Source organism: Hemitrygon akajei, chromosome 7 (genome assembly GCF_048418815.1).
Source record: "Hemitrygon akajei chromosome 7, sHemAka1.3, whole genome shotgun sequence".
Lineage (NCBI taxonomy): Eukaryota > Metazoa > Chordata > Chondrichthyes > Myliobatiformes > Dasyatidae > Hemitrygon > Hemitrygon akajei.
The window spans coordinates 68764245-68787227 of record NC_133130.1 but is presented as its reverse complement, the minus strand read 5'-3'; the positions used below and the strand labels follow the sequence as shown (position 1 = coordinate 68787227).

General features: G+C 38.5%; 2 protein-coding genes across 11 annotated transcripts in view; one reads left to right on the top strand and one right to left on the bottom strand.

Annotated features, from left to right (window-relative positions):
* Positions 1-17825, top strand: part of tfb1m (transcription factor B1, mitochondrial) — a 76115-nt gene extending 58290 nt beyond the window's left edge. The window contains exon 9 of one of the 4 annotated variants that reach the window (XM_073051129.1): positions 14112-17825. The gene's annotated coding sequence lies outside the window, so the exon portion shown is untranslated. Of the gene's footprint in view, positions 1-1788; positions 2704-4534; positions 8641-14111 lie in introns of those variants that run through there. The other 3 variants (XM_073051130.1, XM_073051131.1, XM_073051132.1) reach the window with 3 other exon arrangements.
* Positions 1-22983, bottom strand: part of LOC140730534 (rho guanine nucleotide exchange factor TIAM2-like) — a 252268-nt gene that overhangs the window by 1741 nt on the left and 227544 nt on the right. For all 7 annotated transcript variants that reach the window (XM_073051118.1, XM_073051115.1, XM_073051117.1 and 4 more), the window contains 10 exons: positions 17366-17434; positions 14778-14903; positions 13014-13122; positions 10177-10356; positions 8507-8625; positions 7694-7802; positions 4141-4199; positions 3936-4041; positions 1024-1111; positions 199-356 (listed from right to left, as the gene is read on the bottom strand). In XM_073051118.1, coding sequence (XP_072907219.1) covers positions 199-356; positions 1024-1111; positions 3936-4041; positions 4141-4199; positions 7694-7802; positions 8507-8625; positions 10177-10356; positions 13014-13122; positions 14778-14903; positions 17366-17434 — 1123 coding nt within the window. The remainder of the gene's footprint in view (positions 1-198; positions 357-1023; positions 1112-3935; positions 4042-4140; positions 4200-7693; positions 7803-8506; positions 8626-10176; positions 10357-13013; positions 13123-14777; positions 14904-17365; positions 17435-22983) is intronic.

The following is a 22983-nucleotide window of genomic DNA, read 5'->3' as shown; positions in this document are numbered from 1 at the left end:
TTGCAGAAAAATCTAAAACCATTGGTGGAACACTCTTTCAACACACAGAACATTCCTCAAGCAACATCTATACAGCAGATGCAAAGGTAATTTTAATCCCAGTATTCAAGAAAGTGTGATTAGAAGACATAATTAAGCACAATTTCTTTTTTTCTAAACAGAAGGGCCAAGAATTTGGCAGTTTATCTAGAGTCTTACCAATTTTGGCAGAGGATGGCACTCTGTTTCTTAGAGGAATCAAATGTTCTCTGTTAAATTTTTCAAGTGGTCCTTCTGACTTGGTCATATGCCGACGAACATTTTCCCTCAGAATTGAACGTATCACTTTAATGATATTTGTTTTACCCTCAGGATCACTGCAGATATAAAGGAGTTAAAAGAAATAACTATTGTTGCAGAAATATATATAAGACTACATTTTCAAAGTATTTTGGATTTACATTGTCAGCAGGAGGTCTTGTCAGTTTGCATGTTAACAAAGTGTTCTGTTGCAGGACTTGTGTAGAAATCTTTACCAAAGGTAAAACTTAGTGGCAGTAATGAAAAATGTAGGGGTTGACATTTGGCAACTTTTATAAAACATATAATTAAACTGTCTATGTTAGACTAACTTAAGACCTAGAATTGAATCCATTTTCTTGGCCCGATTAAAAGATTAATGCTAGGATATTTTGGAACAGGAGGAAGCTGAAGAAAGAATTGTTTAGGTGTATTTATCTTAAAAAGAAGTCAGTAATCTAGGAAAAAACATTTTAAAATGACTTGCCATTGCAGGATTAAAGAGGACAATGATTCTTTCATTTGGAGAGTAGAATCAGTCTAGTTAATGTGTTAATTGCACTTGCTCTGAAGAAAATGCAGCTTTGTGCGTGATTTGCATTGGTTTCTGAAAACATTACTACCGTCAAGGGGGCATGGATAATCTTTGATCTGAGGTAGACTCAAAAGGAAGGGAGCCTGTATGCAAGAACTTTATCCATTCTGATCTCCCTCTCCCCAAATAATTTCAGTGATTGAAGTTACCTGCTACATAGTTGAAATATTGTTTCAGGTCGTCCTTCTATTTCAGATTTGGTGTGGATTAATTCCCAGATGCAGTTAGTATCTGTCCCTGAACCAAAAGACAATGATCATTCTAGAAGCATGTAGCTGATTTTTAAAAAGCCTTAACAGTCCCATGATTAGAACTGTGTAATAAACTGTTTGCTAGGTAGTTCAGTTTATATAGTATTAGCTGGTTATCAAAATAGAAATCTATTGGTAGCATTTCCATTCACCATTGAATGTTCTAAAATTAAGCTCTAGGATGTTAGAGTAAATTATCTTGAACAGCAATGGGATTAAGTGAACTTACTTATATTGGTACAAGATAGTAGCAATCAAAGGAAATTGATTATGCCATTAGATACCCACCAACAGGTTATGAAAAACTGTAGATTACCTTGTAATCTTTATTTTTGGATCTTACTGTGGACAGTGAATGGGGAAGGGGGCCTAAATGTGGTGCAGGTTTGCAGAATAGATGATGCCTGACTGGCAACCCATTTCACAATGAGTTCAATTTTCTTCTCTTGACTTTTGCTGTCCCTGAAGACCAGTTTCTCCCCATACTTTATGCATCCGTCATACCCGACATAGAAATAAATATCTTAGAACCACTGCATTGGAGGTTAACACTACACTCAACTCTTGACTACTGTGTTTGTGCCTGTGTAACAACGATGACAATACAGGTGTTGAATATTCTCCACTACAAACAGCTAATGCAGCACTGTGTTTGTTTAACAGAAATAGAAATCCAGGAGGGCCCAGGTACCAGACTGGGTTTGTGGTAGATGGTGAGAAAATCAATTTATCCTGCCCAGTAAGAATGAACACATCACTGAGAGGCATTGTTGACCACCTTGAGCAACAGATCTGTACTCTACCACATAACCCAGGATATCCTTCAGGCTTCAGCCGCCTAGCTGGAATGATACTGTTACAAGAACATCCCAGGAGTAGCAGCATATATTATCTAAAAATAGGCTGCTAACCTTATGGATCTACAATATGGGGCTACAGAGAAATTTAACATGCTAAGGAATCCAGAAATGCTACACAGGTTGGATTGTTGAAATCCTGTTGTTTTCATGGATGAGTGATAATTGGAAGGAGGCTGCTTTACCACCAGCTTTTGCCCTAGTGACTTGTAGAACTTATCAGTGTAAAAATCATGATCATAGTGTTTGCATCAATCCTGAGACAGAAGTGCAGAGTGGATGATTCCTTAAAATCTGCTTGAAGCCAGTTTGAATAAACAGCCATTTTAGGCTGAGATCGTTCTTCAGGACTGAAGAAAGGTCTCGGTCCAAAACATCAACTGTTTATTCATTTCCATAGATGCTGCCTGACCTGCTGAGTTCCTTCAGCATTTTAGGTGTGTTTCTCTGGATTTCCAATATCTGCAGAGTCTCTTGTGTTTGAGCCAATTTGATTGTATCTGTAGGATATCAAATAATGAGAAAGCCAATGTAATAACTGGAATGCTAACAACTGGCTAGTTGTAGTGTAGAAATCATCCACTTCATTTTGTCATAGTGGTATTAGCTGAGAAATAACTAATGAAAGATAAACACGAGGAAATCTGCAGATGCTGGAAATTCAAGCAACACACACAAAATGCTGGTGGAGCGTAGCAGGCCAGGCAACATCTATAGGGAGAAGCACTGTCGACATTTCGGGTCAAGACCCTTCGTCAGGACTAACTGAAAGGAAAGATAGTAAGAGATTTGAAAGTAGGAGGGGAAAATGTGAAATGATAGGAGAAGACCGGAGGGGGTGGGGTGAAGCTGAGAGCCGGAAAGGTGATTGGCAAAAGGGATACAGAGCTGGAGAAGGGAAAGGATCATGGGACGGGAGCACCAGAGGGAGATGGAGAACAGGCAGAGTGAGAGAGAAAGAAAAAAAAGGGAGGGGGAAAAAAACTAAATATGTCAAGGATAGGGTAAGAAGGGGAGGACGGGCATTAACAGAAGTTAGAGAAGTCAATGTTCATGCCATCAGGTTGGAGGCTACCCAGCTGGTATATAAGGTGTTGTTCCTCCAACCTGAGTGTGGCTTCATCTTGACAGTAGAGGAGGCCATGGATAGACTTATCAGAATGGGAATGGGACGTGGAATTAAAATGTGTGGCCACTGGGAGATCCTGCTTTCTCTGGCGGACTGAGCGTAGGTGTTCAGCGAAACGGTCTCCCAGTCTGCGTCGGGTCTCACTAATATATAAAAGGCCACACTGGGAGCACCAGACGCAGTATACCACACCAGCCCACTCACAGGTGAAGTGTCACCTCACCTGGAAGGACACTGACTTCTCTAACTTCTGTTAATGCCCCTCCTCCCCTTCTTACCCCATCCCTGATATATTTAGATTTCCCCCCCCCCTCCTCTTTTTTTCTCTCTCTCTCTCTGCCCAGCACTCTGCCTGTTCTCCATCTCCCTCTGGTGCTCCCCTCCCCCTTTTTCCCTAGGCCTCCCGTCCCATGATCCTTTCCCTTCTCTAGCTCTGTATCCCTTTTGCCAATCACCTTTCTGGCTCTCAGCTTCACCCCACCCCCTCCGGTCTTCTCCTATCATGTCGCATTTTCCCCTCCCCTCCTACTTTCAAATTTCTTACTATCTTTCCTTTCAGTTAGTCCTGACGAAGGGTCTCAGCTCGAAACATCGACAGTGCTTCTTCCTATAGATGCTGCCTGGCCTGCTGTGTTCCACCAACAACTAATGAAAGATCATGGTTTAGTATAGAATACCTTGCAATACAATTTAAATGGTAGATTTTAAGATCTGAAAAGGATCTGTAAAAGTGCTCAAAAATGTTGAGTGTTTGGATGGTATTGTCTTAATCCAATTCGTCATCAGCACACAAATTCATTCTATTTATATTAAAATTGAATTACCTGCAGCATTTCCCATCCGGACCTGAAGAGCTGATAGTGGAATCAGCCATTTGAATTTAAACTGATCAGTATCACCATAGATACAAGTGGAACGTGGTACTGTTCCCTAGAATTAGAACAGGTTTCAGGAGTCAAATGTTTGAAACACAAAAAGAATACCTTTCTGTAATCAAACCAGGCCAATTTCTTCACTCAGGTCACTTACTGTTTTTTTCTTAAGCTTGTAAATTTCCTTGTAGACCAATATGATGGCTCGTCTAAAAACTAAAGAAAAAAATACATGTCAGTTGGAAAGCTATGGGCAACGTGAACGAGGAATTCCTAGTAAGTGTGAATCATAAGCTTGCATTGATCAAGCCTCTCTGTCCTTTGTACACACCACTCGTCGCTACAACTAGTCTTTGGATCGGCCCTGACTGACTGAAAGAATTGGAGAAAAAGTCAAATTAGGTGCAAGCAAAGTTACAGTTCTCACTACTAACCCAAAAAAAAACAGCAGGCAAACTTTAATTATTATTTCTTGCAGATTTTTAATTGTCATCGTCTCTTTTATACTCAGCATGGACATTCATCTTATGTCCACCTCTCCTTTTTATCAGCAGCTTTAATCTCTTGGCTCTTCATTTTGAAGAAAAAACATCCACCCAAATACAGAATGATTCCAGCATTTGCTGTTTAACTCTCAAATGAATGTTGGATCAGGGCACATTTTGAACTCTTTCTGAAGTGTCTTTTTTAAAAAAAATAAAGTGTATTATTCCTCAGATCACTCAGTGATTCAATGGGAAAGAGGATGCTGCACACAGATGAGGAAAATTCAATGTAAAAGACTACAATTGTAACAAATATGGTGCCCTGACTGGAAAAGTAATTTTCAGTGTTGGGAGTTGTAGTGGGTATTCATGTGGAAGGAATAACAAATCTAAAACTAGAAAAGGCAAGTCATTTCTCCCCAAAATATACACATTGTGTTAGGATAGAATTGGACTTCTCATCAAAAAGTTTTATCGGTATTCTGTGTTCAGATTTATAAATAAAGTATGCTCTCCTTTGATAGCAAGCAGCTGCCAAAATAAGTTAGGAGTCCAAGGGATAGAACAATACAGCATAGTACAGGCCCTTCGGGTCACAATGCTGTGCCGACACTTAAACCCTGCCTCCCATATAACCCTTATATTCCTCCTATACCTGTCTAGTAGTCTCCTAAATTTCACTAGTGTATCTGCACCAACCACTTGAATGAAAAACCTTCCTCTAATATCCCCCTTGAACTTTCCTCCCCTTCCTTTAAAGCCATGTCCTCTTGTATTGAGCAGTGGTGCCCTGGGGAAGAGGCGCTGGCTGTCCACTCTATCTGTTCCTATCAATGTCTCTCTGCAATCTTTGACAATCCTCTACACTATCCACAAAACCACCAACCTTTGTGCCGTCTGCAAACTTGCCAACCTACCCTCCTACCCCCCATATCCAGGTCGTTAATAAAAATCACATAGAGGTCCCAGAATCGATCCTTGTGGGACACCACTAGTCACAACCCTCCAATCTGAATGTTCTCCCTCCACCATGACCCTCTGCTTTCTGCAGGCAAGCCAAATCTGAATCCACCTGGTCAAACTTCCCATGCCTTCTGACTTTCTGAATAAGCCTAACGTGTGGAACCTTGTCAAATGCCTTACTAAAATCCATGTAGATCACATCCACTGCACTACCCTCATCTATATGCCTGGTCACCTTCTCAAAGAACTCTATGAGGCTTGTTAGACACCATCTGCCCTTCACAAAGCCATACTGGCTGTCCCTGATCAGACCATGATTCTCTAAATGTCTCTAAGAATCTTTTCCAACAGCTTTCCCACCACAAACGTAAGGCTCGCAGGTCTATAATTACTCGGACTATCCCTACCACCTTTTTTGAACAAGGGTACAACATTTGCCTCCCTCCAATTCTCCGGTACCATTCCCGTGGACAACGAGGACATAAAGATCCTAGCCAGAGGCTCAGCAATCTCTTCCCTCGTCTCGTGGAGCAGCCTGGGGAATATTCTGTCAGGCCCCGGGGACTTATCTGTCCTAATGTATTTTAACAACTCCAACACTTCTTCTGCGTTAATATCAACATGCTCCAGAACATCAACCTCACTCATATTGTCCTCACCGTCATCAAGTTCCCTCTCATTGGTGAATACCAATGAGAAGTATTCATTGAGGACCTCGCTCACTTCCACAGCCTCCAGGCACATCTTCCCACCTTTATCTCTAATCGGTCCTATCTTCATTCTTTTGTTCTTCCCTGGAACAAGGCCCAATTTTCCCTGGAACATGATGCCCTCCCTCCTGCACCAACTCCTTAGCCAGGTATTTAGCTGCATTATCTTCCTATTTCTAGCCTCACTAGCATGTGGCACGGGTAGCAATCCTGAGATTGCAACCCTGGAGGTCCTGTCCTTCAACTTTGCACCTAACTCGCTAAGTTCTCTTTGCAGGACCTTCTGCAAAGATGAAGAATATTATAAGTATTATAATACAACAGGTATTAATATTGAAGTAGTAAAATGGATTCAACAGTGCCTGGATGGGAGATGCCAGAGAGTAGTGGGGGATAACTATTTGTCAGGTTGGAGGCCGGTGACTAGTGGTGTGCCTCAAGGATCTGTACTGGGTCCAATGTTGTTTGTCATATACATTAATGATCTGGATGATGGGGTGGTAAATTGGATTAGTAAGTATACAGATGATACTAAGATAGGTGGCATTGTGGATGATGAAGTAGGCTTTCAAAACTTGCAACAAGATTTAGGCCAGTTAGAAGAGTGGGCTGAGCGATGGCAGATGGAGTTTAATGCTGATAAGTGTGAGGTGCTACATTTTGGTAGGAGTAATCAAAATAGGACATACATGGTAAATGGTAGGGCATTGAAGAATGCAGTAGAACAGAGTGATCTAGGAATAATGGTGCACAGTTCCCTGAAGGTGGAATCTCATGTGGATAGGGTGGTGAAGAAAGCTTTTGGTATGCTGGCCTTTATAAATCAAAGCATTGAGTATAGGAGTTGGGAATATAATGTTAAAATTGTACAAGGCATTGGTAAGGCCGAATTTGGAGTATTGTGTACAGTTCTGGTCACCGAATTATAGGAAAGATGTCAACAAAATAGAGAGAGTACAGAGAAGATTTACCAGAATGTTACCTGGGTTTCAGCACCTAAGTTACAGAGAAAGGTTGAACAAGTTAGGTCTTTATTCTTTGGAGCGTAGAAGGTTGAGGGGGGACTTGATAGAGGTATTTAAAATTATGAGGGGGATAGATAGAGTTGACGTGGATAGGCTTTTTCCATTGAGAGCAGGGGAGATTCAAACAAGAGGACATGAGTTGAAAGGGGGCAAAAGTTTAGGGGTAACACAAGGGGGAACTTCTTTACTTAGAGAGTGGTAGCTGTGTGGAACGAGCTTCCAGTAGAAGTGGTAGAGGAAGGTTCGATATTGTCATTTAAAAAAAAAATTGGATAGGTACATAGACAGGAAAGGAATGGAGGGTTATGGGCTGAGATGCGTGCTGTAATTGTTATATGGTTATATAAGAAGAAACATTCAGCAAAATCACTGTTACATCTTCAGTTCTTGGAGCCATCTGCCAGTATGAGAATTGTTGATTCATACCTCATTGGAAATGTGAAGTTCTTGCTTACTAAATTTAGAATAGAAAAGTCAACTCCCATCCATTTCCACCCCTTCGCCCCGCCCCCCAGTGTGGCACTCACCAAATACAGTCAGTTCAGGATCTTTTCTCATTCGATTCAGAGATGGGAAAGGGTTTAACCAAATTACAGAAGAGTACAACAAAAGCTCTCCCATTGAAAGTTCTGTGACCTAAAAGAAAATGAGGGAATTTAAGTTGCAGTACAGAAATCTTTGTTAAAAAGAGCAAAACATTATCTTGGGGAGTTAGATTCATTGTTCCGATTGTATTTTGTAATATCAGGTTTAAAGAAAGCTAAATTTTTCCAAGTGTTAATAAGTTTGAATTCAGCCATTTGCATTGTCAGCCTTTAATATAACTCTCTGCCACAGAAGGTTGTGAATGATTATCTGTGTATGCTTATCCGGTAGAAGTGGTAGAGGCAGGTTCGGTTTTGTCATTTTAAAAAAAAAATTGGATGGGTATATGGACAGAAAAGGAATGGAAGGTTATGGGCTGAGTGCAGGTAGGTGGGACTAGGTGAGAGTAGGCGTTTGGCACGGACTAGAAGGGCCGAGATGGCATGTTTCCGCGCTGTAGTTGTTATATGGTTATATTCAGGGCTGGCATAAACACAAAGCGCTAGGCTGAAACGCACAGTCAATGTTTTGGATCAAGACCCTTCATCTGGACTGGATTTTTACTGAGGGCCAAAGATCATGAAAGTCAAGGTGGGAAAGTGAATTTAATGCTGAGACTTTGCCTTGTCCTTGTTATATCACTCAAGTGGATAAAGAGTGTAATAGGGAATCACTTATGATTGTTATTTTTGTAAACACTGCACTAAAACATAGAAGGCCTAGAAAAGAATAAACATCTAAGCAAAAGGTTTTACCTCTTTCTTCGTTCCAGGCTGTTCTGCAATCAGCTGATCAAAGACAGTTCCATAATCCTCATAGATTTTCTGCATCTCATTGATGTGACTAGCAACTTTCTCCATTGCCTTCAGTGTTTCTGTGATTAAAATATTCAGCAAAGTCACAATTATCATATATCGTTTTAAAATTATTTTGTGTTTGCCATGCCTTTTAAATGACTGATAGTTTTTCATTATTTGAGACTGCAACGAACAAGGGATGTAGGGTGCATATCTCAGGAAACAGACCCTTCTGGAGAAGGAAGTGGTACAGAAATGCAACATGATTTACTTTTCCATTGACTTCAATGGAACAGAAACATCAAGAGCTGCAGGTTTGCCTACATTAGATTTGGCAACAATCAGGCAAAGCTCCTGCAAAGCACAGTGACTTAAAACTTGCTGTTTTTTGAAAGATCCATTAACAATATTGCTTACTAATTTCCCAGTTTGGGTCTGCACCAGTTTCTACAAGAATGCATTGGTTCAATAAAAATTATCTTAAATGATGGAAGATTGGAGGGTGATATAAAATTCACGCTTGAAACTCAACATTTAAAGTGTAGAGCTAAAGATAACAATTCATCTCCCATCATATTCTTAGACTGTTGGAATTGTTTTCACTTTGACAGAAGATATTTTAGTCTTCAAAAAATTAAATGTTGGCATAAATACATCTACAGTTGATGGGCTGTCCAGAGGGGAGATCCATTACTTCTTGTAACTGAGGTACTTCAACAACATTCATGGTGCTTAAAATAAAGGACACTCAACATCTTCAAACAGACTTTTGTGCTCAGCCTGTAAATGTTCCACCTCTTCCTAGTGTCGAATCATTGTGTCCCTTTGATGCCATACTTGTTCAAACTCTGCTTGTTCTGGAATTCAGCTCTCTTATCCATTCTTACCTACATACAGTGGCCACTTTGTTAGGTACACTTGCTCGTAATGCAAATATCTGATCAACAAATTGTGGCAGCAACCCAATGCATAAAACCATGTAGATGTGGTCAAGATGTTCAGTTGTTGTTCAGACAAAATATCAGAAAGGGGAACAAATGTGATCTAATTGACTTTGACTGTAGAATAATTACTGGTAGCAAATAGTGGTTTGAGTTTCTCGGAAAGTGCCAGTCTCCTGGGGATTTTCACTTGTAATAGTCTCTAGCATTTTACTTCAGATAAATACTGTGAGGTACATTCAGCTAATCAAGCCAGTCATATCCCTACATTAAGTTTCCTCAGATTAAAATGATGAAAGTTTGGAATTTTAAAAAATCTCTTTAATAATTAAATTAACCAGTTTAAGCTGTTAATAGACACTTTGAGATTCAAACCATCGTAAAACAAGAAAGCATTGGAACTTCATCTCTTGTAATTGAATGCCTTAAAAATTTAATATCCAGTTTAATGAGGGCTCTGGAAGCACCCCTACCATGCCACAAAACACTGCAGGCACCTTCCACTCTTTCATGACTTTGACAAATCTATCCACCACCAAGAAAATTATGATTTGGTCGTACACCAAATGTGTACCTACATACCTACCATCGCTGGGAATATTTTAAAAAATGCTTCTGAATGAAACCAAACTACTCCTTTGTGAAAGATAATTGTGTCTTCATTTTTGGCATGCTTTCAGTACTAACCTGTTAGATGATAGTGCTCTTCACTCTCTGTATCAGTTAGAGATACTAGCTCTTTCAGTAGTAACGGATATTTCAAAACTCTCTGCACAGGCTTAATTAGATAAGATTCCAAGGTAAAAGAATGTTGCTTTGTTGGATTTCGTGCATCCAAAAATTCTTTAAAGGCTTTGTCAGTTTTAGCTGGAATTCAACAGAAGAAAATAAACTTTTTGACAATACACAGAGGAAAAAAAGTGAGACACAGCACAGGTTTGTTTAAAAAAAAAACAGATTTGAACAGAAATACTTAAGAATGATATCAAGCACACAAACAGCAACTTTATAGAAAAGATCTACTTTATGAATGCATTGGCTGATTATTTTGATACTGTTTACAAAATATTTTATAATATGAATACTCTCATTTAAATTTCAGTGTAATAGAAACATGAATAATTTACATAAATATAATTATCAGTCACTATTGTTACAGTTTTCAAACTTTACTGCATCTTCCCACAACACTGACAGTGGTTTTAAAATAGTTGCTATGTGCTGAAATGATAAACATGCATTTGTACAGTGTCTTTTAATTTCCTCAGTTTCTTTACAGGGATGAGAAACATTCATGAACACTGAATATTAATAATCTGTTGACATCACATTAATCATGGCAAAAAAATTACTAATGAAGGTCTCTTTATAAAGAAAACAACATTTTTTAAATAATGTTCAGTTTTGCACAATGTCAAGTTATTGCTGGGATCACAATGAACTCCCTACTGTAAGTGACTAAGCTGGACCAGTACATTCTTTTCCAAGTGAATTTCCATGCCATTTCTCCCACTGGCACTGAAAACTGAGCTCAGCAGTTGCTGTTATCTCCATTAACACTCATGGGCAAAATTGAGTCACACATTTTGCATATTTCTCAAACTAGAGCAATGTAAATTAGGTTTCTCTTGGCTGGTGCCAGTACAGAACCTTTAAGCACAATTTCTGCCATGCCACTACCTCTCAGTACCCACGATGTAGCATAAAGTTAGTATCATGAATATGGTGGCAAAGGCAAAGCCAGGGAGATCTATCTGAAATTTAAGGCATTAACTCAATTAACATTGAATTAAGACAAGTAAACTCTTCTCGGGCCTCCAGCTGGGTACAGCTTGATTTTAATGGACGTTTCAATGACAAACTCTACAATTTTCATCAGGGATGATGCTGAGGCATGTCTTGTCTGATGGTATATATATCCCTGTCATCTGTCCCTCCAGATTGGTTAGTCCTCATCCAATCAAGTTTTCCAAGCAAATCTCAGTTTTTACTTGGAGTGAGAACTTTGTCTTTGTTGAGATTCTTTTTCTTATTCTCTGGTTTTATTTCAATAGCTTCCTTCACTAGGTAGTCCCAAAAGCCACAGTAGTTTTGTGTTGTTGAAATCAATCTTTTGGCCATGCTATGTTCTGCTACCTCTGATTTCTCCGGGTAACACTTTGTGCTCCTTGACGCAGGTTTCCACTGTGTCAGTATACACTAATCTGGCCGATATACGTTGCTCCGCATTCACAGGGAATCCTGTAAATGCCAGCTGTCCTGAGTACCAGGTCATCTTTGACCCTCATGAGCTGTGATTTAAGCCTCCTTATAGGTTTGTGGATGGTATTAATCTAGTATTTCTTCAGGATCCTAGTGATCCTTCCAGAAACCTTGGAAATATAGGGAAGACAAGTGGTAATGACTGGTTCCTCATCGTCGTTAGATTTCCTGGTTTTTCCGTTGGCCCAATTAATTTCCTTGACCTTGTAGCCATTCTATAATGACATCATGTGTAATCATCTTACTTTCTTGTGGGAACTCCCTAGGTCCAAAATAGCTTTTAGAAGGTTTCTGTGCCATGCAAATGGCTTTTGGGACTGTCTGGTGAAGGAAGCCATTAAAATAAAACAAGAGAATTTTTTTTAAATAAAGACAAAGGTCTTGCTATAAGCAAGAACTGGAATTCAATTGTAAACACGATGGTTCAGCAGAAACCTGATTGGTTGAGGACTAACCAATCAGGAGGGACGGATGACAGGTATAAATACCACCGGACTAGACATGCCTAGCTAGACATCATCCCTGATGAAGATGACAGTGTTTGTCATCAAAACGTCAGTTCAAATTGATACCTGTATCCAATTGGGACCCTGAGAAGAGTTTATTTGTTATATACATGGGAAAGCATTAGTTCCCTTTTCATTGAATTACAAACAGTGTAAATGGCTGGGATTCCAAGCAAGCTCCTGTATGGCTGATTGATTCTTTGAACAGTCCAGGAGTGAAGTACAATGGAGAAACCATCATCTTACTTCCTGGTTATCCTTTCAGATGCACCAGCAGTATTCCCTGATTTCATTCAATTGCTGTAGGACTACAAGCACAGGAACAGAGCAAGTTATATTTTATTTTAAACTTGAATTGTTTAATGATTTTCATTGTTTAAAATTATAAATGCAATCAAACTAATGCTTCTGAGTGTCAGGGTCATTTGAAAACATTATTAAAATGATAACTCTCATTGGCAGCAAAGCCAGAGCTAAGGCACAACACCTAACAAGAAGCACCTACTTTTCTTGGTTCTGGGACCAGTGAGAAATGCCTTCCAGCCCTTATAAAACAATGGGGTATGCACACAATCTTCTGTATGGGGCCCCACTCGGGCAAAAAAGATCAGTGCTTATTCATCACCATAAATTCAACTAAATTCAGTCATACTATAACAATGAATAATATGCAGCATGAGCCAGTGTTGCAGTTAAACCCCACATGAACTCAATTGTTTAATTAAAATCTATTGTTAACATTTATTTATACCTTACCTCTTTCCAAAACTTTCTGGGCCTTTCTGTGGTTTGCACAAAAACCACTGTAAAGTTTGAAGTGATCAGCATAATACAAGAATGAACCACCCAGGGAAAACAAGAGTTTCTGAAACGGAAACAAATCAATTTAATATTAGGTGAAAACTGCCCAATTATCCTTCCAACAGAAGGTATGAAACAATGATTATATCCACACATTGTCATGTACAAAAATGGATCAAAGAAACAGGTTTAGAAAAATTGCTCCTTTAATTTAGACTTTTGTAAACCAGGGGGCCACTTGAATGCAAGAAATGAAAATGACTTCACTTTTCCTCTCCCTTTCTGAAGCTATGAGCTGCTGTTGTGACATTTGAGGATTAAAGAACTGGCTCTCTGATATCCTGACAAGTAGCAACATCTAGATGCAAGTACAGTATTGAAAATATATTTTGCCCCAGACTACTTACAGTCTAAACATGGACAAAACTTATAATAATCATTATGTGAGGCAAGAATAACGAACTCCTTAAAAGCTAGGGTTGTATTATGCAAATTTGCATTTATGCAAATGATTGCATAATTTCAGGTCCATTCATAACTCCTCAGATAATGGAGGCGTCTATGCCCAGCTATACTAAGATCTGGGGCATATTCATATTTGGTAGTAACAAATGTACCATTTTCACAATGCAAGTGAATTGGTTACCCCCAACAAGCCCCTTTTATAGCAAGTCCAAACCAGCAGCAAGCTGGAGATTAAGTTGCAAACGTCACATAAAAATTATGGCTACAAGAGCAGCTGAGAAGTTGATAATTGTGCAGCAAGCATTCTTACTCCTTATAAACCTTTTCACCCACAAGGTACATTTGTCCAGATGAGTGCAGCTCCAAAAAACTCACGCCATCTCAGGAAATGCAGCCCATTTGACTGGTACCTCTAAATCAACCCCCCCGCCCCCCCACCACCACCAAAAGTCATCCTTTCAATACTAGTATAAGCTTCATTGATTGCATATCCTAAACTTGCAATTCAGCACAAGGGATGTTTTTAGTTCTTCCACAAGTCACACATCATTCTACCTTGAAAATATATCCCTATTTCTTTTTTCCTAGCTTGATCAAAATCCAGGAATCATCAAACATCACACACCGGCATCGTCACGACATGGATTCAAGAAGGGGCTTCCGACAAACTCTTAAGAGCATCTCGTGTTAGGTGATAAATAGATGCCTATACCCAATAGAAATCACACCTCTTTCCATACATCAACATATCTATAAAACTCAGTATACCATTGCACTCTTGCATGTATACTTGTGAACAGGAACTATGGGCAAAATTAAGAGAGGGCATGGATTCCTGTCACCATACAAGAAGTGAGTTCTAGTGTTCTTAATAACTTCAGAGTTTTCTCCAGATCCAAGGTACTACATCTGAGCTGGACATAAATGGAGACTACTTTATTATCAGAATGAAGAGTGATATCAGACTGTACCATAGCCACTTAATGAAACAATTTGCACAGCAGAGTACAGATGATACAGTTTTTAGTAGATGATAAGGACTATAATGATAATTCACACTCACAGACTAGATATTCCAATGTTTCTTTAGTTCTTAATTATAAATACTCTGTTTAGAATTAGCTAAAGGGCCTAATATAACTATTCATGCTTTGTCAACAAGAGTCAGCACAGGTTATTATCAAATGATATATCATAACTATTTTAAACTTAATTTTTTTCTTATTATATGTGCAATGTAATTCCCTCACATACTTTAAATTGGGATGGAGTCTCTAGCTTGTTGAAGTCAGGTGATAAGGCAATACCATCCTCAAGTGTCTGCAGAAACATCTTCTGAAACTGGAGCATTTCTGGCAGGCTCCCAAAGAGCGACTCCATCTGCAAGAACAAGGAACTAGCAGAAGTCTTGTACTCGGTTCCATGTAAGTACTCATTACTGTCATTTGTCTGAGCATCAGAGCCACAGGAAATACAAATCAAACTACAGGATGCATAAATGCTTCATCAAGATTGCACACAGGGTTCACATTAACCTTAATTAGCAGCAGATTTTTACTTGCGGCTGTCATGACCACTGTCAGCAACAAAAGGGAAACAAAGTTAACTACCAACCAGCATAATGAACTGCAAACTAAATAATGGAATTAAGGCATCGAATATCACTGAATTAAAATGTTCACCGGAAAAAATAATCTAGATGCATTTCAACAAGGTGGCTGACATGAAAAAAAACCACACTGGCAAACAATTTCTAAGATATAACCGAGATAACCCCTGCTGAATTCATAGGGAAGGGCAATCTATATTTCTATCTACAATGTTTCATATCAATGCGTACCCCTAAATTTGGTCCTGTGAATTTACATCAGTTATCCTGGTGCTTAATTGTTTAAAATGTATTTACTTGTGCCTAACTGCTTATGCCCATAGTGTTAAATTATTTGTTTCTCGCACCCTCATCCATTTGCTAGAGATCACCTTAAAAGCATCAGGTGGCCATAACAAAGGAAATGATTCATTTGAATACCTTGTGGTCATGAATCACACAAAGGTTAAATTGCAGCCACAGTAAAATAGTTTGGGAAGCAAACCTTTAACAGTTAAGGGGTGAATGGTTAGTCAGATTCACTAGAATATTGCCCCGGGGTCAGATTGGTGTGTGAGAACAGCTCGAGTATTGGGGAAGGAGGGAGCTGTTCGGAAGGGGCGGGCTCTACTTGAACCATGCTGGCACCCAGGAGTGAGCGCAACAGATTGGAAAAGTATGGATAAAGTAAATGAGAACGCGAGTGCAGGAGAGTTTACTGAAGTCTCCAGAATAAAACAAGACAGAACATTTAGAATGTGATTAGATTCTAACTTCAAGTCAAATTTGACAAGAGGGGTGGTGAATATAGAACTGAAAGTGTTATATCTTAACTCATGCAGAATACAAAGCAAGGTAGACTGGTTATCCTGACTTCAGTGTTTATTAAGATTTTAGAGTCCATTATTAAGGATGAGGGTTTGGGATATTTGAAGGAACACAATAAAATAGGCTGAAGTCAGCATGGTTTCCTTAAGGAAAAATCTTGTCTGACAAACCTGTTGGAATACTTTGAGGAAGTAGCAGACAGTATTGACAAAGGAGAGTCAGTGGATATTGCTTATTTGGATTTTCAGAAAGGTTTTGACAAGATGTTGCATGTGTGGCTGGTAAACAAGATAGGTGCCCATGGTATTACAAGAAAGGTACCAGCATGGATATAAGATTGATTGACTGACTGACAGGAGGCAAAAAGTAGGAATAAAATTGGTATTTTCAAGTTGGCTGCCAGTAACAATTGATGATCCTTATAGATTGGAAAGGATTAATGTATAAGGGGTGTTTGATGGCTCTGGGCTTGTACTCACTGGAGTTTATAAAAATGGGGGAGGGAGGTGAATCTCATTGAAACCTCTTATCAAACATTGAAAGGCCTGAATAAAGTAGGCATGGAGAGGATGTTTCCAATTCTGGGAGCGTCAAGGGCCAGGGGCTCAGACTCAGAATAAAAGGACGTCCCTTTAAAATTGAGACAAGGAGGGAGTTCCTTAGGTAGACTGCTGTGGAGACCAAGTCATTAGGATTATTAAAACTGGAATTTAATAGGTACCTGATTAATAAAGACATCAAAATTTATGGGGAAAAGGCAAGAGAACAGGGAGAGAGGGAAAATAATTCAGCTATGATCAAATGGCAGTGCGGACATGATGGGCCAAATGGCATAATTCTGCTCCTGTGTCTTATGGTCTTACATATAATAATGTACAGAGAATGCTGTCAAAGGATGCAATCATTCAACTGCCAAAAATTTATTTTGCATCCTTGTCCACAACAGGTTTCACTAAAGTTACATTTATATTAAAGATTTTGTCAAATTCATTTACTACATCACTCTAAAAATACACTCATGAAAATCACCATATAGTTTCGCAAATAAGTTTTGAAGACAATCAGATTCACGGTTGACCACAGAAGCACCTGAAACAGTCAGCTAAGGCCTCCTTTGGGCTTGTATTGTTCTGAGTTCTAAATGCAACCAGGTGCAGACTAAAATAAGGTGGTCACAATAATCAAGAAAACAATGACTAAAACTTGCACAATCTTGAAAGATGCGACGCGATTAGCCTTAACACCATTTTTTAAATGCAGCCATCACTCAAGATCTACAGTCACGCATTGAAAACCTATGTGTAAATATAGACTACTGTGAAATTCTTTAGTAGGATTTGGGCCTACAGGCCATGTATTTTTCTCTGCACGGTCTGAGCAATTGTGAAATACCAGATGTCTGAAAATAAATGGTTAAATTTCATACCTCATCTTGTGTAAGGAAGGTCTCATTTTGCAAGGGATCCAGATAAACTTCGAACAGACGGCTCAAATCCTTCAAAAGACAAATGTTCCATTACCCTTTACTCAGCTTTAGGGTGATAAGTTATTTGACAGAATGTTCATACATTCTATTATTACTGAAGTAGATTTATTAAAAAAAATAAGGGTGGCTTCTAACAAACCTGTAGCATTCAGTCATAATGTACAATTCATTGCATCTCTAACTACAAAAAATGAATACTGATTCTACTTTCAATGAAGAAATACTACTAACGCTTTCAGAATTGCTGACTTTGATGACCACAAAGAGAGAACAGTATAACATGGAAAGTCTCAGAACACCTACAAGCGGTGATTGATAAGTTCATGGCCTAAGGTAGAAGGAGTCTATTTCAGAAAACCTAGCACATTTATTTTTCAACATAGTCCCCTCCTACATTTACACACTTAGTCCAGCGGTCATGTAGCAAATGGATCTTGGACCTCCAGAAAGTGTCCACAGATGGGTGATTGATAAGTCCATGGTCTAAGGTAGAAGGAGATGAGTTATACAGCTCTCATTACATGCACATGCTGTTCAACTCTTTGATTATGCAGAAAGTTTGAAGTTAATATCTCACCTGTTGATAACTCATCGGGGTGATTGATAAGTTTGTGGCCTAAGCTACAACGAGATATTATTAACTTCAAACTTTCTGCATAATCACTCAAAGAGTTGACCTGCATGCGCATGTAACAAGAGCTGTATAACTCATCTCCTTCTACCTTAGGCCACAAACTTATCAATCACCCCATCTGTGGACACTTTCTGGAGGTCCAAGATCCGTATGCTCAACGACTGCTGGACTAAGTGTGTAAATGTAGGAGGGGACTATGTTGGAAAATAAATGTGCTAGTTTTTCTAAAATTGACTCCTACCTTAGGCCACAAATGTATCAATCACCCCTCATATGTAGCAATATTACAGCAATTTGGAAATCACTCCAGTTGTAAGCTGAAAGTAAAAATATTACATTGGATTTCATATTTTTCCAGCAACTATTAATGTATACTTATTATTTACAACATAGAATTCAGAAAGGATTGGGTTCCAAAGATTTCCTAAAAACATTTGAAAAATGGACTCTATCGATCCTTGACCTTGTGTTGTTTTAAAAATGGGTAGTGAGCTCAAATACAACCAAATAAATTGGATGATGGATTACCTTTTCTGCTGCAGTTTGGACAAAAACTTGAAAACACAAAATAAATTTTGTAATTTTACTCAAGCCATGAAACTCAATGATTCAATTAATGCTCCAAGATTGGCAAAATGGTACACGCAAGACCAAATCTAATTTAGGACTGAGCCATGTTATTGAGCAGAAGACATTTAATTCTGCATGACTTAAGATGCTCAACACAACCAGTATGGGATGTTTAAACAGTCAAAGTTCTATTTCAAACTTCAGTCACTTTGAATGCCCAAAATGAAAACCTTTAAAATGGGATCTGAAATAACATTTCTTAAAATGAATGTTTGTTCTTAGCTTGAACAGCCCTTAACCATCAAGCTCTTGAACAAAATTGAGATCTATTGAGATGAGCGATCTCACTTTAAGGATTCTTTATATTGTTATTTCATGCTCTCGTTACTTACTGATATTTAGTTATATTTACATTTGCACAGTTTGTTGTATGCTTTACCTGCTCTTTTATTGATCCTGTCTATTAGTTACTATTCTAAAGATTTACTGAGTAAGCCTGCAGGAAAAATAATCTTAGGGTTGTATGTGGTGACATGTATGTATTCTGATAATAAATTTAACTTTGACTTTGATGACTGTATAAGGCCTTTTCTGTATATTAGCATATCATCCATTAGAGTTATTAGCAGTTTCCCAATTAAACTACACACTTTGCAAGCAGCAAGATCATGATCTCATTTTGTTCACTGTAGGAAATTAATGAATACTTCAGAGGTAATGTATGAAAATTTGAGTACAAATTAAAACACACCAACATTGAAACAATAATCTTCTTTGCAGCTAGTCAAAATCAAAAAATGAGGAACTAAGTCTCATCTTGGCTGGAAGATAGAAGTTTAAATGCATGATGTGAGAAATTCTGAACAAAATGCAACAAATCAGGCAATTCCACTGTTTTCTCCCTCTTGCTTCTGAGAAACAGGAAACGTGGGCAGTAAGATTTAAGGAGTAAGACATTCCACTATTTTTCAGGATGCTAGCTGAAAAATCTCAGGCAATGATTTCAGCTTCCAAGACATGGAGAACAGGAGGTAGTTATGGTGATGAATCACAAGGGAAGGGGTATCCTGCAGTGGAAAAACAAATCAGATACAGACTACTGAACTTAAATAAAGTATGAATATGGATATCTTTGAAGTACAAGGAATGAGCAGAAACAGAAAATACAAATTGAAATTAAGAAGCAAAATGAAAAGGAAATAGAAATTTTAATTGAAAGAATCAAAATATAGTGAAGGCATAAGGACAATGCAACAGGGGTGATACAGTACACAAGGCAGAGGGAAAAATTAAAATACTTGTTTAAAAAAAATAAAGAAAAAAATAGTCAAGTAAATCATATGCATTTTATTTGAGTATCGTGACAAAACGAATAGCCATGCATGATTACAAATCACAGATTAAATTATGGGATGCAGATGTAAAAACCACAAAAGTAAAACTCAAGTATTTTGTAACAACTGCCTGAATCCCAAAATGAAAATACTATCATATAATGATTCACAGGTGTTTAAAAACACCTATTACATTGCACCAGCATAAACAGCCCTGTGTAGCTGATGAGTGATGCTAACTGCAATAAACCATAGGCAATCTGCAAGTATATTACATTAATTTGCACATAGCTCATGACACTGTATTTTTACGATAAGTTATTTGATGTGGGAAAGTAATTTAAATAATTAAATGTTTTTTGATTACTAGATATCTTTAATCAAAGTATCAGATCTAACGTGCAAGGTTGAATTGGAAAACAGACACTTGGCTACACAATGAACTAGAGAAAAGCAGATGAAGACGACCACCTCCAATTGTCCTGCTGAAGGGTCGGCTGTACATGTTCCATAGATGCTGCCTGGCCTGATGAGTTCCTCCAGCATTTTGTGTGTGTTGCTCGGATGTCCAGCATCTGCAGACTTCCTCTTGTTTGTCACCTCCAATTGTGGAGACTGCTTTTAAATCCAGTCCTAGCTTTCTGAGGTCAGGTTTCTATTTCACTCAGATGTATTCGATTGGAATTAACAGTTCTTTATTGTGTGGAAAGCTTCTATCCTTGAACTATCTCTCATCCTCATTTAATTGGATGGGTTTGCTGGTTGCATCAAAGCTTTGTAGTTAGGTAAGGATTGATATAAGTGCATTTGTTCCTGAAAGCTCAGTTTTCTTGTTTCATGACAAATCAGTGTATATGTAGTACTTTTCACTAACATTAACATTTTGCCTATCGTATTTCATCCAGGTGGAGAAATAGTTAGCCAATTTGCTTGAGAGGCATTCTGGAGTAACTATTATTAGCTTCATGGTATCTGTAAAATTATCCTTTAATTGTCCTTCAGAAGAATGGCTGACTGGCAGGAACAAAGGAGGCCTTTTTGTGTTGGCTGCCGGTGACTAGTGGTGCTATGCAGGGTTCGGTGTTGGGATCACCCCTTTCCACATTATATGTCAATGATTTGGATGACAGAATTGGGGGGTTTGTGATCAAGTTTGCAGATGATACAACAATAGGTGAAGGACCAGTTAGTGTTGAGGGAGCAGGGAGACTGCAGAAGGACTTAGATTGGGAGAATGAGCAAAGAAGTGGCAGGTGGAATACAGTGTAATATACAGTGGTGGCTAGAAAGTTTGTGAATCCTGTAGAATTTTCTCTATTTCTGCATAAATATGACCTAAAATGGGATCAGATCTTCATGCAAGTTCTAAAACTAGACAAAGAGAACCCAATTAAATAAATAACACAAAAAAAACACTATACTTGTTTATTTATTTATTGAGAAAATTGATCCAATATTACATTTTTTTATTGGAAAAAGTATGGGAACCTTTGCTTTCAGTAACTGCTGTGCCCCCCCCCCCCCCCCCCGTACAGCAATAACTTTAACCATATGTTTCCAATAACTGACGATCAATTCCGCACATTGGCTTGGAGGGATTTTAGACCATTTCTCCATACAAAGCTGTTTCAGTTCATCAATATTTCTGGGATACCTTGCATGAACAGCCCTCTTCAGGTCAAGCCACAGCATCTCAATTGGGTTAAGATCTAGATTCTGACTTGGCCATTTCAAAGCACAAAGTTTCTACTTTTTAAACTTTCTATTGTTGATTTACTCTTGTGTTTCAGATCATTGTCTTGTTGCATCATCCAACTTCAATTAAGCTTCAGTTGATGTACCGCTACCCTAATATTCTCCTGTAAAACGTCATGATACAATTTGAAATTCATTGTTCCGTCAACGATTGCAAGCTGTCCAGGTCCTGAGGCAACCCAACCCATGATGTTCCTTCCACCATGCTTCATAGGTGTTATGAGGTTTTGGGGTTGGTGCACAGTGCACTTTTTCCTCAAAACATAGCGGTGTGCATTTCAGCCAATAAATTCAACTTTTGTCCCATCTGTCCACAGAACATTGTCCCAGAAGTGCTGTAGAACATCTGGGTGGTCTTTTGCAAACTTAAGATGTGCAGCAATGTTTTTTTTTTGGAGAGCAGTGGTTTGCTCCATGGTGTCCTTCCAAGTACACCATTCTTGTTCAGTGCTTTTATTATAGTGGACACATGAACAAAGAGTTTAGCATGTTATAGAGATTTCTGCAGGTCTTTTGCTGTTATGCTTGGGTTCTCTTTTACCTCCTTCAGCATGTGCTTTTGATGTGAACTTTGCAGGATATCCACTCCTAGGGAGAGTAGCAACGGTACTGAGTTTCTTCCATTTGTAGACATTTTCACTTACTGTGTACTGATGAACACTCAGCTCTTTAGAAATGCTTTTGTAGCCTTTTCCAGCTTGATGCATCTCCTCAATTCTTCTTCTAAGGTCTTCTGCAAGTTGTTTTGATCAAGGCAAGGTGCACATAAACAGATTTTTCATGAGAAGAGCAAGATCTATCAGTAACCTGACTTGGTGTGTCTTTTTTATAGGACAGGACACCTCCACAACCCACACCTCCAATCTCAATTCATTGATTAGAACACCTGACTCAAAATAGCTTTCGTAGAAGGCATTACCCCAGAGGTTCACATATTTTTTCCAACAAATGTGTGTAATATTGGATCATTTTCTCACTAAATAAATGAGCAAGTATAATGTTATTTTGTGTTATTTATTTAATTGGGCTCTCTTCATCTAATTTTAGGACATAGGAAGATCTGATCACATTTTAGGTCATATTTATGCAGAAATGGAGAAAATTCTACAGGATTCACAAATGTTCTAGTACCACTATATGATTGTGCACTTTGATAGAAAGAATAAGGGTAGACTATTTTCTAAACAGGAAGAAATTTCAAAACTCTGAGGCGCAAAGGGAATTGGGAGTCCTTGTGCAAGATTTCTTTAAAGGTTAACTTGCAG